The 15,599-nt window shown below is 47.7% G+C and overlaps 1 protein-coding gene across 7 annotated transcripts in view; it reads left to right on the forward strand.

Moving 5' to 3' along the window:
- sntg1 (syntrophin, gamma 1) overlaps window positions 1–15,599 on the forward strand; it is a 649,505-nt gene that overhangs the window by 462,995 nt on the left and 170,911 nt on the right. For all 7 annotated transcript variants that reach the window (XR_005462062.1, XR_005462061.1, XM_038809324.1 and 4 more), the window contains one exon: window positions 4,538–4,576. Coding sequence is in view for 5 of the 7 variants with exons in the window: in XM_038809324.1 (XP_038665252.1) it covers window positions 4,538–4,576 (39 nt within the window). In the remaining 2 variants the exon portion in view is untranslated. The remainder of the gene's footprint in view (window positions 1–4,537; window positions 4,577–15,599) is intronic.

Raw genomic sequence — 15,599 nt, forward strand, 5'->3', positions numbered from 1 at the left:
AGTCCACCTCTGTGGGGATTATAAACTCGCAGTCAACCGTGTCTCAAAATTGGACCAGTAACTCATGCCATGTACAGAGGACTTATACACCAAACTAGCAGGCGGGCAGAGTATCACAAAACTAGAAATGAGCCATGCCTGCCTTCAACTCGAACTAGACCAAACCTACCGCAAGCCCGTCATGATTAACACCCATAAGGGCCAGTATGAGTATACTCACTGACCCTTCGGGGCCTCTTTGTCATACGCCATATTTCAGCAGGTCATGGAGAATATACACCAGGGGTTACCCAAGATGGCAGTGTACCTGAATGATGTTCTGATGACAGGGACTTCAGAGCAGGAGCAACTTGAAACCTAAATGAGGTCTTGTGGCAATTTTCAAAAGCAGGGGTACATCTTAAAAAGAGAAACGTGTGTTTTCAAGTCATGTAAATTAACCTATCTAGGCTACCGGATAGACAAAAAGGGCCTATACCCTTTGGAAGACAAAGTCCAAGCCATTAGGGAAGCGCCTATTCCACTAAGGGCCACAAAATTGAAATCTTTCCTGGGACATGTCAATTATTATGAGACGTTAATCCCAAACTTGGCCTCCTTGCTGTCACCATTATATAATTATAATACTTATAATCTTTATTAATGTCACAAGTAGGCTACATTAACACAGCAACGAAGTTACTGTGAAAATCCTCTGGTCGCCACGTTCCGGCACCTGATCGGGTACATTGAGGGAAAATTCCAAATGTCCAATTCACTTAACAAGCACATCTTTCGGGAGTTGTGGGAGGAAACCGGAGCACCCAGATGAAACCCACACAGGCCCAGGGAGAATAAGCAGAATCCGCACAGCCAGTGACCCAAGTCGGGAATCAAACCTGGGTCCCTACCGCTGTGAAGCAACAGTGTTAACCACTGTGCTACTGGGACATCTTGGAGGCACAGTAGGGATTATATGATTCTACGATCTTCTCTTGAAGAAAGAGCAGAAATGGTCTGGGAGGCGCCACAGGAAGAGGCTTTTGAAACAATAAAACGGCAGATACTATCGTCTAATTTATTGACTCATTATGATCCCAGAAAGGAGCTCATAATGATGTGTGACATCTCTCCTTATGGAGTCAGGATGGTACTCTCGCACCGATGTAAAGACAGCACAGAAAGACCTATTGCTTACGCATCCACATCTCTTTCACTTGCAGGTTGTGAATGAAGGGTTAGTGGTCATATTTGGTGTAAGAACATTTCAGCCAGGATGTATTTTGTGTTTGTGACAGACCACAAACCTTTATTGGGCCATTTTAAATAAGAGAGAGCAATCTCTATCACCTTTGCCCAGACACAGCATTGGGTCTTGTTATTGACATCCAATGAATATTCCTTGGAGCATCATCATTGATCTCAAATAGCCAGTGTCTCCCGCTGTCCACAAGCCTGGCTTCTTTACCTGGGTTAAAAGAGGTCACGATGACTTTGAATTTTTTAGAAGCCCTGCCGGTATCAGCAAAGCACGGTAACATAGTGGTTAGCACAATTGCTTCACAGCTCCAGGGTCCCAGGTTCGATTCCCGGCTTGGGTCACTGTCTGTGCGGAGTCTGCACGTTCTCCTTGTGTGTGTGTGGATTTCCTCCGGGTGCTCCGGTTTCCTCCCACAGTCCAAAAATGTGCGGGTTAGGTGGATTGGCCATGCTAAATTGCCCTTAGTGTCCAAAATTGCCCTTCGTGTTGGGTGGCGTTACTGGGTTATGGGGATAGGGTCAAGGTGTGGGGTTGGATAGGGTGCTCTTTCCAAGAGCCAGTGCAGACTTGATGGGCTGAATGGCCTCCTTCTGCACTGTAAATTCTATGAAAGCAATCGAGAATTGGACACTAAAGGACCCAATGTTATCATGAGTGATGGGATCCAAGGACAACACTTTGGTGACATGAAGACATATATTGCTAAATGAGAAGTACGTCCTGTTGAGGATGGTGTATCCTATGGGGATCTCGGGTGCTTGTTCACCACCCAGGGAGACACACAATTTTATTGGAGCAATGTAACAGCCATCCTGGGGCTTCTAAAATGAAGATGCTCACCAGGAACTATGTTTGGTGGCTCGGCTCGACAGAGACATCGCAAACTTGGATAAACAACGTAACTTATATCAAGGAAACCATAAACTCTCCCTTCGACCTTCCAGGTAGGCCATGGGTGTGGGTGCATGTCGACTTTGCCGAGCCTTTTTTGGATTCTATGTTCTTGAGCTTAGTGGATTTGTAGCCGGTTAGCTCAGATGGTTGGAGCATGGTATTAATAAGGCCAAGATCGTTGGTTCGATTCTCGTACTGGCCACATTCGCTCAACCTGTCATGACGCCTGTTATGTGAGCTCATGTTACTGGACATTTTGGAATGATGAGCCTCAATCTTGTCATATCGCTGAGTTTGTTTCTCTTTGTTCTTTCCAGAAGGGTGGACGGTTTTAGTTCAGCCGGGCAGCATGTTAGGTGCATGCTTGGAGGGCCGAAGGGCTTGTTCCTGTGCTGTAATTTTCTCTCTTCTTTGTTCTTGTTCTATATACACATTCCAAGTGGATGAAAGTACATCGCATGACCTCTATAACCTCCCATGCCACGATTGAGAAACTTTAACAGACGTCCTGGTCTCTGACAATGGTACGGCCTTCACTAGTGGGGAGTTCCAGGCCTTCCTGAAATCAAGTGACTTCAAGCACATTAGGATGGCACCATATTGTCTGTCATCCAAAAGTTTGGCAGTGCGAGCAGAACAAAATAGTATGAAGAAGCAGTCGACCACATCAGTGGAAACTATTCTGGCATGATTCTTACCTGATTACAGAACCACTCCCCATACTATGACATTTGTCCCAATGGAACTATTGATGGGATGACGGCTTCACACCAGGTTGAGCTTGTTTTTCCCAAATTTGACGGGGAGGGTGGAGTCCCAACGGGAAAAATCACAGAAGAAATCACAATGCATTAAAATATGAGCGAATTTAAATACTGGTGATGCAGTCTATGTGTGGAATTTCATAGATGGCTCCAGTTGGATCCCTGGAGTCATGTTAGAAAATGGATCCTGTATCCTACAAGACAAGTTCAGAGGAAGCACCTAGACCACATCAGAAGTAGGGAACTTGCCCCATGAGGCATTGCCTCTGACCCCAGTGATGACTGTCACTGGTGTAGGACTACTGCTCATCGAGAACCCTCTGCTTGTCTCTCCCGATTGTGAGAACTCGAGTTCAGATATGGAGGCTGAGGAATTGGGAGTTCCCCTGACAGCCAATATCAACATTGGTGAACCATAGGTGCTCGTTGCTGAAGCAAAGATTGCCAATACGCTTCACACCTCCCGATCCAGCTCCACCTGTCATAGTCTCGAAGCCGAGTGCAAAGAGGAGACCTCCCCAGCATGGAACCATCGAGGGTAAAAAGGACTTGAGGGGGGAGGGATGTTATGATGACCAAGAAGGACATGGGGAACGTTGATAGATCTTCCCATGACCTTCGTGGAAAAAGAGTACCTCTATTGAATGGGCAGAGGCTCGCCCAAAAGGAACTATTCGGCAAGAGTTTAAAACCTGCAGCCCATACTCAGACCGGTATTCCTGATGGTCCTCTGGCTGGGATACAAGCAGTGTAACCTGTGGCTGCGGCCCCTTTTCGTTGTCCAAATAAACTAGAGTTTGTATGAAGCCTGGCCTTGGTGGAGTTAATTCAACGTGGTAATTGGCTGGGATGGATTTGTCTTGCATTTTGTGGGTTGGACATGACTGGACAATTTTCCGCATTGTCTCGTAGATGCTAGTGCTGTAGCTGTAGTGTAACAGCTTGGCTGGGGACGCTCTGTGGAGCACAAGTCTCCAGTCACTTGGTTCACTATCCTGTGGATTATGAAATCCTCGTTCATGCCGAAGTTCAATTTTCAGCAAAACATATTTAATAATTCTTTCCATATTCAACCATACCTTGGTGGACCTAGAGGATCAAAATGTCACCAGTGCTCTTGGAAACGATCAGTCCAGATGAGTTCCCATGAGTTTAATTAAATAATGCCAATTTTAACAGAATGTATCATATTCAGTGACGTTCCGTCAAAATAAGAATTCTTCACTAACCAGATGAAAACCAAACTGCAATAGAATATTGAAATGCATCTTCGCTGATTGTGGCTTTGATACAAAATGTTAGCACATTTAATGTTCCATAAAAAGTCACATAAAAAGATGAAATCATTTTCTCCAGAAATTATTATCTTTTAGTAATTCGCCTGGGGTTTGTCTCAGTTTTTAGCATTGTTGGAAGATTTTTTTATTCCTTTTCTCCTTTGCAAAGAACTTTAATACTCGCTTGAAGGAATATTGGCTTTAACTGAATCTTCTCATCTCAATGCAAAGCTAAACATCAGCATAAAGCTTTTAAAACCCCTTTATGCATGAGGCATGTTTTCCAATATTTTTTGATTCTGTCAATTTCAATGTTTAACTGCCAAATGGGAAATAAAGAGCTTTCTTTTCCCTTTTCCCAGCTACTCCCTGATATCTGCACCAAGACGGAAGTGAAATTGGTAAGGATTTTCTTTTCAGAAGTCTGCTGTTTTTTCATTAAAGCTTTGTTAGTGAGTTTTCATTGAGTAGGTTTCTATTGGAGATAAATTCATATGATCGGGTATAAATTATTCCACCCAATGAATTGGAATTAATGTAAAAGTTGAAGAACTTTTTCGGCAGAGCAGCCATTCAGTGTGATTCCCCCCCCCCCCCCCCCCCCCCCCCCCCCCCGCCTATTATATTAACTCGTTTTGCTACCAATGGATGGAGAAGACTGGTCTCATCATCAAATATCATTGGAATTTTAAACAGTCTATTTCAGTGGGCTGATTGGTACAAAATCAATTGAATGGTACTGATTAAAGGACGCTTTGAATAGAGTTAACTGTTTAAACGTTCCAGTGTGCTGTTCTGATGGAAATTTCACTTCCCTTCATTCAAAATGAAAAGTCGAAGGATTTGAACATTAACTGAATGAATGGAAATGCACCAGAGGCCAGTTAATTTAAATATATCCTCAATTGCCAGTGCTGTTCCCATTGCAGAATGTCGAGTGCAAATGCAGATCACTGAAATGGCCCGACAGTGTTAAATGACCTTTTTTGACACCCATCAAAGCCAGCATTACTGTGCAGGAGTAGATTTTACTTCAAATTTCAATTGAAAAATAATAGCAAAGTATGTTACATGGTTTTTAAAAGATTAATTGTAATTTCCCCTTCGGTTCTCATTTCAACATTCATGAGATTGATTTCACATATTTAAGAAATTAATTTTATTCTTACACTCTGGATCTACAAACCAGCCCTTCAAAACCCAGAGATGTCCGATCTCTGAATCATGATTTGTAATTCATTGTTCTGCTTAATTACCCACAGCCAACTGTTCTCCAGATTTGGATTAATACCTATGGCTGCCATTTGACTGGCTACCGGCTGTTATGCCACTTAAGGGATGCAAATGAACATTGTTGTCCTGATTGGTCAGGTTTCTGTCGCTGTGACTAATGGAGTGTTACTGGATGAGCTCACATGATAAATGTAATATTTGACATTTCCTTTTTCTGCCCCCAAAGTTGAAGTATGTTGGTCCTTGAGAACGGAACACATTTCAGTTCAAGCGCCAAAGTCAGTGTCAAGCATTACCAGGTTATATCTATGACACGGATGCCAATGAAAATTCTTTTGAGTCTGTCCTGACCTTGAGCCCCAATTTCAAAAGAATAGTCTTACAACACCAGTGTATCACCTTTTCACAACAACCATCCTGAGTCGAGTCTGAGTGAATTTGCCAACCAATGGTGAATGAGAAACACTATTGTACTGTGGTTCCGTGTCCATTAAGAACGAGATTAAGACATCCATCATCATTTTGGATAGGACCCTGACACCTTACAGACAAAGAAAACTTGCAATTTTGAGCCTGAATTGGACTTGAGCCCCTTTGTAGAGGTGAGAAGGTCAATTCTGACACCCTGCACAGCTGCCTCGTATTAACAAAATCAAAGGTAAGAACGGAAATAAACATCCATAGATTTTAACAGAAACAGAAAACTGGAAGTACTCAGCAGGTCTGACAGCATCCATAGGGAGAGAATGTGGACAATGGGCACGATTCAGCCACCGCATTGAGCCTGGCATGGATCCGCGTGCAACGAGTGAATCCCTGGAGAGCCTCAAATTGGACTTCGCATTGGGCGGGGGGCCAATAGCGAAGTTACCCTACTCGCTACACCTGGTATTATCTGGCCCACGCCCTCACTGGTTGTGATCCTGATAATGATATTTAAATGAGCGATCAGGCTCATTTAAATACTGGAACATTATATGCATCTTGCGTCCGTTAATCAACGACCGTGCCTGCAAGGCGCCTTTTAGCATTGGTTTCCACAAATGTAGAGCAGGCATGATGGCACCTCGGGAGGGAAGTCTCGCAGGCCATTAGAGTCCCCTGGCTGGTTGAAGAGAGGGCAGGGTAGTGCCCCGACATTCCCCTTGGTACCTTGGCCCTGCCAGCATGGCACCATGGCACTGTCACCCCGGCATCCTGGCAGTACCACCCTGGCACTGGCAGGGTGCCTAGAGTGAACTGGCAAAGTGCCAGGTTGGCAGTTCCAATGTGACTGGGGCCCAGGTTGGCACTGAGGGGTCAGGGCCTAGGGGGCAATGCCCATGAAAGGGGTGATGAGGGGCCACCAAAAGGATTGGGGTGTGTGCAGTGGGGTTCCTGAAAGCAGGAAGAGCCCTGAAAGTGGGGGGCAGGGAGGGTGTAGAGATCAGGGCAGCCATTCAAAATGATGCTCCTATCTGTGAGGAGCCACTTCTGAGTTCTGCTGGAGAGCTCGGCACCTGCCTAAGTGTGGCCTTGATGGGAGAAACTCCCTGAGGCCCAAAATTACGGGAAAGTACCGTTGAATAACGGTGTCAATCTCAGCACTGCAGCTGCCGAGAAACACCCCACCAATTGTGCCCAAAACCGGACATAGAAATTTTTCAGGTGAATCGCCCCCAATGTATAGCGACATCAGGTCAGGTCAGATCAGGTCATCATTTTTATGATTTTTCCCTATCTCAGAACTTCGGACTGTAGAAAATGGGTCTATGTGTGGCCTCAGCTGCACGTTCCCCATTTAGGCCCCTTATTCAGAGCGAGTTGTGTTGAATAGCCGTGTGTTTCTTGGCACTGCAAGTGCTGGGAAACACGCGGCTAAACGCGCTCGCTCGGGGATTTTTTTTCCCTTTTGGGAGAATCACGCCCTGTGTTGACACAGGGGCAGGATTTGTGGACTTCTACGACTGCAAAACAGGTGCCACACCTGAACCGATTCAACTACCGTTAAGGGCTAGCACCGGTGCCACGTGGATCATACTCGATTCCAGTGAGAAATGGTATGGGATTAGCTGGGTCCGTGATTGACACTCAGGAGGCTGACGAGCTGAATCTGCATATACACACTTCACTAATCACGCATACCATCCCAGCCAACAAGATGGCAGCAAGACCCTCAGCCCTGAGGTTTACCGATGCCGATCTGGAGACCCTGCTAGACGCTGTGGTGGAGAAGCGGATGACCTCATACCCCAGGGGAGGAAGGAGATTGCCAGTCACTGCCGTTCGCCAGGCTGGATGCAGGCGGCAGAGGTGGTCAACGCCATAGCAATACCATCCGGGCTGGCCAGCAGTGCTAGAAAATACTTTAAGACCACTTCAGGGTGGCCAGGTTGAGTTGGCAGCACTGTGTCCTGGCACCAACTCCATCCCATACTGCTATAACTCCACCCCACCCTCCAACGCAGAGGGCTGCCGAACCCCTATCGTGTACCACATGCCAGCACCCATGCTGGCCGCCCATTGCCAGTGCCCTGGCCACTGAAACCACCAGCTACCCACCCCCTGGGCTACATGCATCAGACTGTCTAACACTATGTATTTTCTGTCATTCCACCCCCCCCTCCCCCCAGGACAAGATCGTCCATCACCGCCGGGAGCGGGCCAAACCTGCCGGGAGGGGGCACCGCTGTACCTGCAGCCCTCACAGCAGCAGAGGAGAGGGCCCTGAACATAGTCGGTGGACACAAAGAAAGGGCAGTCGTCGGAGTGGAGATCCGCCCATACCACCCTCACACCTATCACCACACCCCCGCTCCCCCACCACCAACCCAACACCCCACTTCCCCCCATCTCGAAAGCACCTCCACCACCCACACTGTCCACCCTCTCCCGCGGACTGTGATGCAATCATGCATCTTGTCTTGTGCCTTACGAAGCTGCTGGTGATGCGATAGGCTCTTCTAGTGTTCCCCACTCCTGACCCCAGCCACAGCGACAACCAGAACCCTAGTTGCCGACCTGGGCAACGCCGATGATGACATCGACAGGAGCCATTGACCCGAATCCCAAGACACCCCAGAGCTCAAGTCTGGGAATGGCACAGATTTCCCGTCACAGCTATCCACCCTCCACCATCCCCGAGACATTCATCTCAATTGTGCACTTTAGTGGGCTCCTGGGACACTATCTGGTGTGCACCACACAACTGATCCAGCACAGGAGGTGAAGGTAGGAACTCATGAGTTGGTGGAGGTTCGGAGTGCGGGCCAACCCTGGGTACTAGCTGCCGCCCAGATGGGTTTCGGGCTCCTGGAACAGATGGTCCCATCTATAGTGGAGGTGCAGTCGCTGAGCCAGGGACTACATGAGGAGTTGTCGGTGAGCATTCAGCCAGCACCTACAGGCGCAGGTGGAGGAGTCCAACCACCTGCATAGCACAACGGTCAACAGCGCATGGGTGATGTGAGCGGTAGAGGTCTTGGGGACGAATGTTTTGGTCACGGATCAACATGTCCAAGGCTTGAGGCGCTCTGTGCAGATGGTGGCCGAGGCCCAGAACAAGGCTGCCCAATCACAGGCAACCATTTTCCAGGGCCACCTGGGCAATGCAGCGGCGCTCTTGAAAGTGGCCCAGTCACAGCGGAACAAGGCTGAGAGGGTCGGCAAAATTGCCCAGGCACTGGCCAACATGGAACGGACATGGGGGGAGGTGGCCCACTCCCAGAGGGAGATGGGGCTGTCACTGGCTGATGTGGCACAGACCCAGAAGGTGGTGGCACATTCAATGAGTGATGTGACAAAGTCCAGAAGAAGGTAGTCCACTCCCTGTGCTCCATGACCATGCATACACTGGTTGAGACCAGAGTGGACCTCCAGGACTGGCAGTGCCAGATGGCGGGGGAGCCTCAGGGGTTAGCTTTGTTTTCACCCCCGTCCCATGGAGTAGCCCTGGGCCATCAGGCACCCTGAGGGAGGAGTAAGTGATGGGGCTCGTGCCTCTGACTCCCGCAGGGGAGGTGCCGAAGCAACATACCACCTCAGACTCCCTCCCTCTTGTCCCTGGTGAATCACATGGGCAGTGAGCAGGACAGGGTAGCACCACGCCACCTGGAACACCTGAGCCGCAGCATGGACCATCATTGCCGTGGTCTGAAAGGTGGCCATCTTTCTGCTCATCCCACTAACCACTCACCGTGACTCCTGGATCTGCAGTGCCACCAGTCGTATGTGTGCCCTCTCTGCCCATTCGGCATAATACATCCATTTCAATGTGGACCGAACCCACCAGGGTGCCCGGACAGTGGGATTTGCCACTATCACTGAGATGCCCTGGGTCCAGGGGGTGATCAACGGGATGCCTGTCCTCCTACAGGCACCTGCAGATGACAGGCCGATCTTCACAAACCGATAGGGGTTCCACTCGATGAACGTGCAGCTGGTGTGTGGCCATCAGATACGCATCATGTACATCGGTGCCTGTTCAGGGGTAATTGCTGTGGGTGTGGATGTTGATGCCTATCCGGAGACCAGAGACTGTCGCGGAGACCTTTTATTTATTTTCTAAATTCAGAGTACCTAATTCATTTTTTCCAATTAAGGGGCAATTTAGCGTGGCCACTTACCCTGCCTATCTTTGGGTTGTGGGGGTGAAACACACGCAAACACGAGGAAAATGTGTAAACTCCACACGGACAGTGACCTAGAACCGGGATCGAACCTGGGACCTCGGCGCTGTGAGGCAGCTGTGCTAACCACTGTGCCACCGTGCTGTAGTCTGTCATGGAGACCTGCTATAAGGATGCCCATGCAGCCACCAGGGGCGTGATCGAGTGATGCATTGGCATCATGAAGATGCAGTTCAGGTGCCTGGACCACTCTGAAGTGGCCCTCCAGTATAGCGCTGGAGGGTCACCCGCATTGTGATAGCCTGCTGCGTCCTCCACAACATTGTGCAGCAGAGGGGCGACATGCTTGAGGAGGAGGATGAACATCAGTCCTCATCAGCCAAGGGTTGGCAGTGTGCCTTGTGATTGACTCTGATGCTCCGTACCGTTTGACAATGTCTGACTCCTGCCCACAGTAGCACTTCCCACAGTTCACCTGTGTGATCCCTGCACGCGAGCTGGTCATTCCATAGTCCCATTGAATCCCTGGGGTGGCAGAGATGGGGGTGGGAACATCAGAGCGGTGAACACTGGCTGAACTGCGGTCCCTGAGCCAAGCCCACCCTCAATGTCCACACATTGCCCCGCATCTCCGCTTGTGCCTCCTTTGCGGCCAGCCCAATCCAGCCCATCCCTCACACCGAGGCAGGTCGTAACAGTGCACAGGTGTTTAATACAAAAACATGTGTGCAGATTTGAGTCCTAGCACCAATCGCTAAACGGTTCCTGAGGAGGGACCAGTCACCGACAGTAAGGTTGACCTGTACAAGAGAGGTGAGGATCCCCTGCCCATTTACCCAGGTGACCTGTCTCAAGAGAGTTGATCATGTCAGACAAAATGACCCTTTCCTCTCACTGACCACATTGTCCATTGTCTCGCATGATCTCCGTTGATGAGACCGGGCCATCCGGAGTTGTTCCCCCACCGCCACTCAAGAGACCACCTTGGAGGAGAGCTCTGAGGAAACCACCATTGGGGCATCGCAGCTATCATCCCAACCTTCCATCAGCATATAGACACACAGTGGGCAACATGGTGGACAAGCTTCTGGAGGACAATCTGGTGAGCATCACACAGTTGTTGATGCACATCAGGTGTAGGCAAGAGTTTTCAGGGGAGACAGCAGTTGGAGGTCTGCTGGATCCCAGGATTCAGCTGGGTTGATGCCAGATGCCGAGCCTCTGGATAAGGTTCTCCGAGTAGATGATAGAAAACAGCAGTGATATTCAGGAGGGCGTGTCAGTGAGACTCTATCAACTGCAAGGCTGATTGGTGTAGTCCCAAAGGATGCGGGCACAGGAGATGTTGCCGACATTGAGTGGCACTGAGGCCAACACTGTTAGGGTGGCGACCACTGTGAAAAACCTGGAGCATGGCATCTGCACCTTGAGCAGTGATGTCTAAGGCATGACTCAGTCTGAGACGACCGTCACTGAGGGCCTTGACATCATGCCCCAGTAGCTTATGGACATGTCCCAGATACAGGTGGACATTGATGAGGCACTGCAGAAAAATCAGAGCATGGCCCAGTCACTGAGGAGCATCGCTGAGGGCGTCGACACCATGATGCAAACAACAGGGAGCCTCCACGACTGACAGCGGCAGATGACTCGAGAGGCCTCTGGAGTTCACTGCAGCTGCCCATCCATCCCATGGAGTCCCCCAGGGCCCTATGCGCACCATAAGGGAGGAGGAAGCCCTGGAGGCCAGCCCAGGGCCTGCCACTAAGCTGACAACAGTGGTCTCCAGTTCTTCCGAATTTCCCCCTCCTGACACTGGTGCACCTCAAGTGCAGCGGACAGAACATGGTGACGTGGTGACTCCAGTGTCACCAGTAAGTCGAACGGGGCCCCCCCTAGCTCCGAACCCTCCAGAGAACATTTGCCAAGGGCATTAAAGGAGATACTCAAAAGATCAGGCAGTATTTATTGAGACAGAAACAGAAGTAGTGAGTGCGATTAAGCGACTGTGTTGCCTTTCGGGCTCTTATCTGCAGCTGGGGCGAGGGGAAGATTTTGGCGGGCCTGCTACGGGGCTGAGGACGCAGGGCTTTCTCGAGCAGTCTGCGGATGTTTTCAAAGTCCTGTCTTTTTGTGTTGACTGTGTATCCTGTTCTGGACCTGTGGTCACCTGTTAATGCCCCCTATGTTCCTGTGGCCCGGTCCTTGGACAGGGTGTCAATGGAAGATCAGATGGCGATACTACAGGAGAGGAGGAGCCCGGCTTGACTATGCAGCCCGGGGTTGTGTCAAGACACTTTCATGGACTACTGGTGATCTTTTATGTGCAGTGGCTATTACTGCTCCCGTGATGGGAACCGTGTAGATTGCTGGTGTTCCTTGGTTCCTTTTGCACTATGTTTGGTCTCCAGAGAACATTTGCCAAGGGCATCAAAGGCTACAGGCGTGGAAAGCGGCAGGCTGCCTCAACCTCTGATGTGCATTCTGGGCACACCTCTGCATAGCATTAGACCAGGGAGATCAAGAGGAGTGAGGTGCACTGAGTGGCTACTGATGATGTCACCATCCGTAGCTAGGGGGAATGGAAATCTGTCACGGTAAAACGTTCAAAACCATGTCACATCTGATACATGTAAAGCCTCTGTCGCGTTAATCTTCACAGTGGACCTCCAGCCCCTGTTTCCCCCCGCCCCCCCAGGCACAGTGGTGCAAGATCTCAAGGCCCCGATGCAGACCCCATTCAGAAGATGTATGTGAGCGTGCTGTCATCTGAAAGACAGGAGGCAGACTTTTGCAGAAACTGAGGAGCATCTGAGCTGGGAAAAAAATAATCTGCAGTGGCATGGTGTCCATCATACAATTCCCCCTGACAAAAATATACCAAACATAGTGCAAAAGGAACCAAGGAACAGCAGCAATCCACACGGTTCCCATTACGGGAGCAGGAGATAGCCACTGAACATCGCCGTCTGATCTTCCATTGCCACCCTGTCCGAGGACCGGGCCACAGCAACATAGGGGGCATTAACAGGCGACCACAGGTCCAGAACAGAATACACAGTCAACACAAAAAGACAGGACTTTGAAGACATTCGCAGACTGCTCGAGAAAGCCCTGCAACCTCAGGCCCACTAAAATCTTCCCCCCGCCCCAGCTGTAGGTAAGAGCCCGAAAGGCAACACAGTCGCTTAATCGCACTCACTACTTCTGTTTCTGTCTCAATAAATACTGCCTGGTCTGTTTAGTATCTCCGATGATATATTTTTTTCATATTTAAGATTTCACACATCTGCAATATTTTACTTCTGAATCCATTGTTTTCACGTGGCTCTTACATACCATCACAACTTAAATCATATTAACATACATATTTTTAATTGAAAAGTGGGCATTCACAGAAGTACAAAACCATGATATGAAACAGTCTGCACTAAGAACATGAGAGGGATTTGATATTCATCTTCACCCATGATTTTTGTTATCCTTAAATTGTTCTGGGGAGTGAAATATGTATTTGAATTCCCAATATGCGCTTCAAGGGGGCAAGGCCTTGTACCACAATTCTGGTTTTATAATCCCCTTTGTTACAGCAAACAGAATGGCGAGGCTGGTGTTACCTTTTCAAAATAAAATGAAGATATTTTGACTTTAGATAGTGGAGTAAGATGGACAAAATCTGCTGGCTGATGTACATCTTCCCAAATTTTGAACTCCAAACGAATGGAAGCTAAAATCCTCAAAAAGATGTATAATGCACAGCTGAACTTGTATTGCTCCATTTACACTATTGGCCAACATCAAAATTACCCCTTGCAAATCAAAACCAATGCAGTTTAGGGCAGCACGGTGGTGCAGTGGTTAGCACTGCTGCCTCACGGCACCGAGATCCCAGGTTCGATCCCGGCTCTGGGTCACTGTCCGTGTGGAGTTTGCACATTCTCCCCGTGCTTGCATGGGTTTCGCCCCCACAACCCAAAAAAGATGTCCAGGCTTGATGGATTGGCCTTGCTAAATTGCCCCTTAATTGGAAAAAAATAATTGGGTACTCTAAATTTAAAAACAAAAACAAAAAAAGAAACAGTGCAGTTTTCAAGTGAATCAAAATTAGACAGAGGTGGATAAGGGTGATGAGACATGAAGATGTAATTCAATTCTCATTTGAAAGTCACACACCCTATCCTTATCCTTATATAATAATTCAATTTCATATTATTTAGCACTAAGCAGAAGTATTTGCATCTATTTGAGACATAAGAAAAGTAGAGTTGGTTGGAGATTAGGGGTTTCTCCATAATGTAGGCTAAGGAGCCTAGAGGGTTTAATTACAGGGTTACATAGGTAATTTTCTATTATAAATGCAGCGTAGGAATTCATAATGGCAAAACATTGACAGATGCTTTATGTGCGAGAGGTTAGAAGAGTAGATTGCATTATAAAACATGAATCTAATATTATAAAGGATTATACCATCAATGACCACTGCAGTACAAAATTGAGAATCTAATTTGGTTGCAGGAACTAAAACATTAATTGGCCATTGGTTTATTCATTTTTAAAATAATCTATTGAAAGTTAATATTAATTGTCACAACACAAACTATTAAAATACCAAGTGTTGAAGGAGTAATTCTGAAGAATATTCCATGAAGGAAAGCATGATTCTCCCAGATTGAGCTGTTTAACAATGTTCATTCAGCAAGCATTGTTTATTTCTATTTTCCTCACTGTTGCGTTTCAGGAGTGAGTCTATTTTTATTTTAAATAGATTGGATTTATCAATCCATGAGTATAAAACTAGGAGAGTGCAGCAAGTCTTGAATATTTCCTGTTTATTTAACTTTTCTAAAGCAAAATACTAATTTATATCCCAGAACATATATTTCACTGTCTTGGTCAAATAATAAAATGGAACCGCCAATTTTCCACAATGTGTGGGAAACTAGTGTTTCTTTTTGGGACAGAAATGATTGGTTCATGTTTTTGTTCGGTTCTAATCCAGGCATTTTCAAAGTCGGGGTGACAACTTGTGGGTGGGTCGTGGGCGGGTGGCAGGAGGGTCATGGAGCCGTCCGTCTCAGCGCTCCCGATTGCGCAAATTCACGCGCAAAACCCGCAGTAGCCGGGTTTTAACAATGCCGGCTGCAAGCGGCCTTCAAAATGATGGCCTCGACCAGATTTTAAAAAGCGGGCACAATGTGCATGTGTGCCCACTCATCAGCGCGGATGCGCAGAACCATGTGGTTCCGTAAACTCTAAGAAGGAAATGTGATCAGTTAGCATTTAAAGGCAAGATTTCATCCAAAATGTGAAGGTACTTTTTTTCTAATTCTGTTGTGAATTTGTTTTCTATTTCTGATCCCAAAACCGACTGAGCTGCCATTTCTAAGTAGCCAAATCCTGTGTTACACTGAATTACATTGAATATACCACCACATTCGGCCAACCAGCCCATGTCCACATTTTTGCTTCATTCGGAACACAATTGAGCATAAGGCATTATTCATATATGAGAGAAAACAAGCGGAGAAACAAAAAGAACATTCTGGCCAGCCAACCAGCCCACACCTCGAAATTGAGTGAAATA

Source organism: Scyliorhinus canicula, chromosome 10, assembly GCF_902713615.1.
Source record: "Scyliorhinus canicula chromosome 10, sScyCan1.1, whole genome shotgun sequence".
In the NCBI taxonomy this organism is placed as follows: domain Eukaryota; kingdom Metazoa; phylum Chordata; class Chondrichthyes; order Carcharhiniformes; family Scyliorhinidae; genus Scyliorhinus; species Scyliorhinus canicula.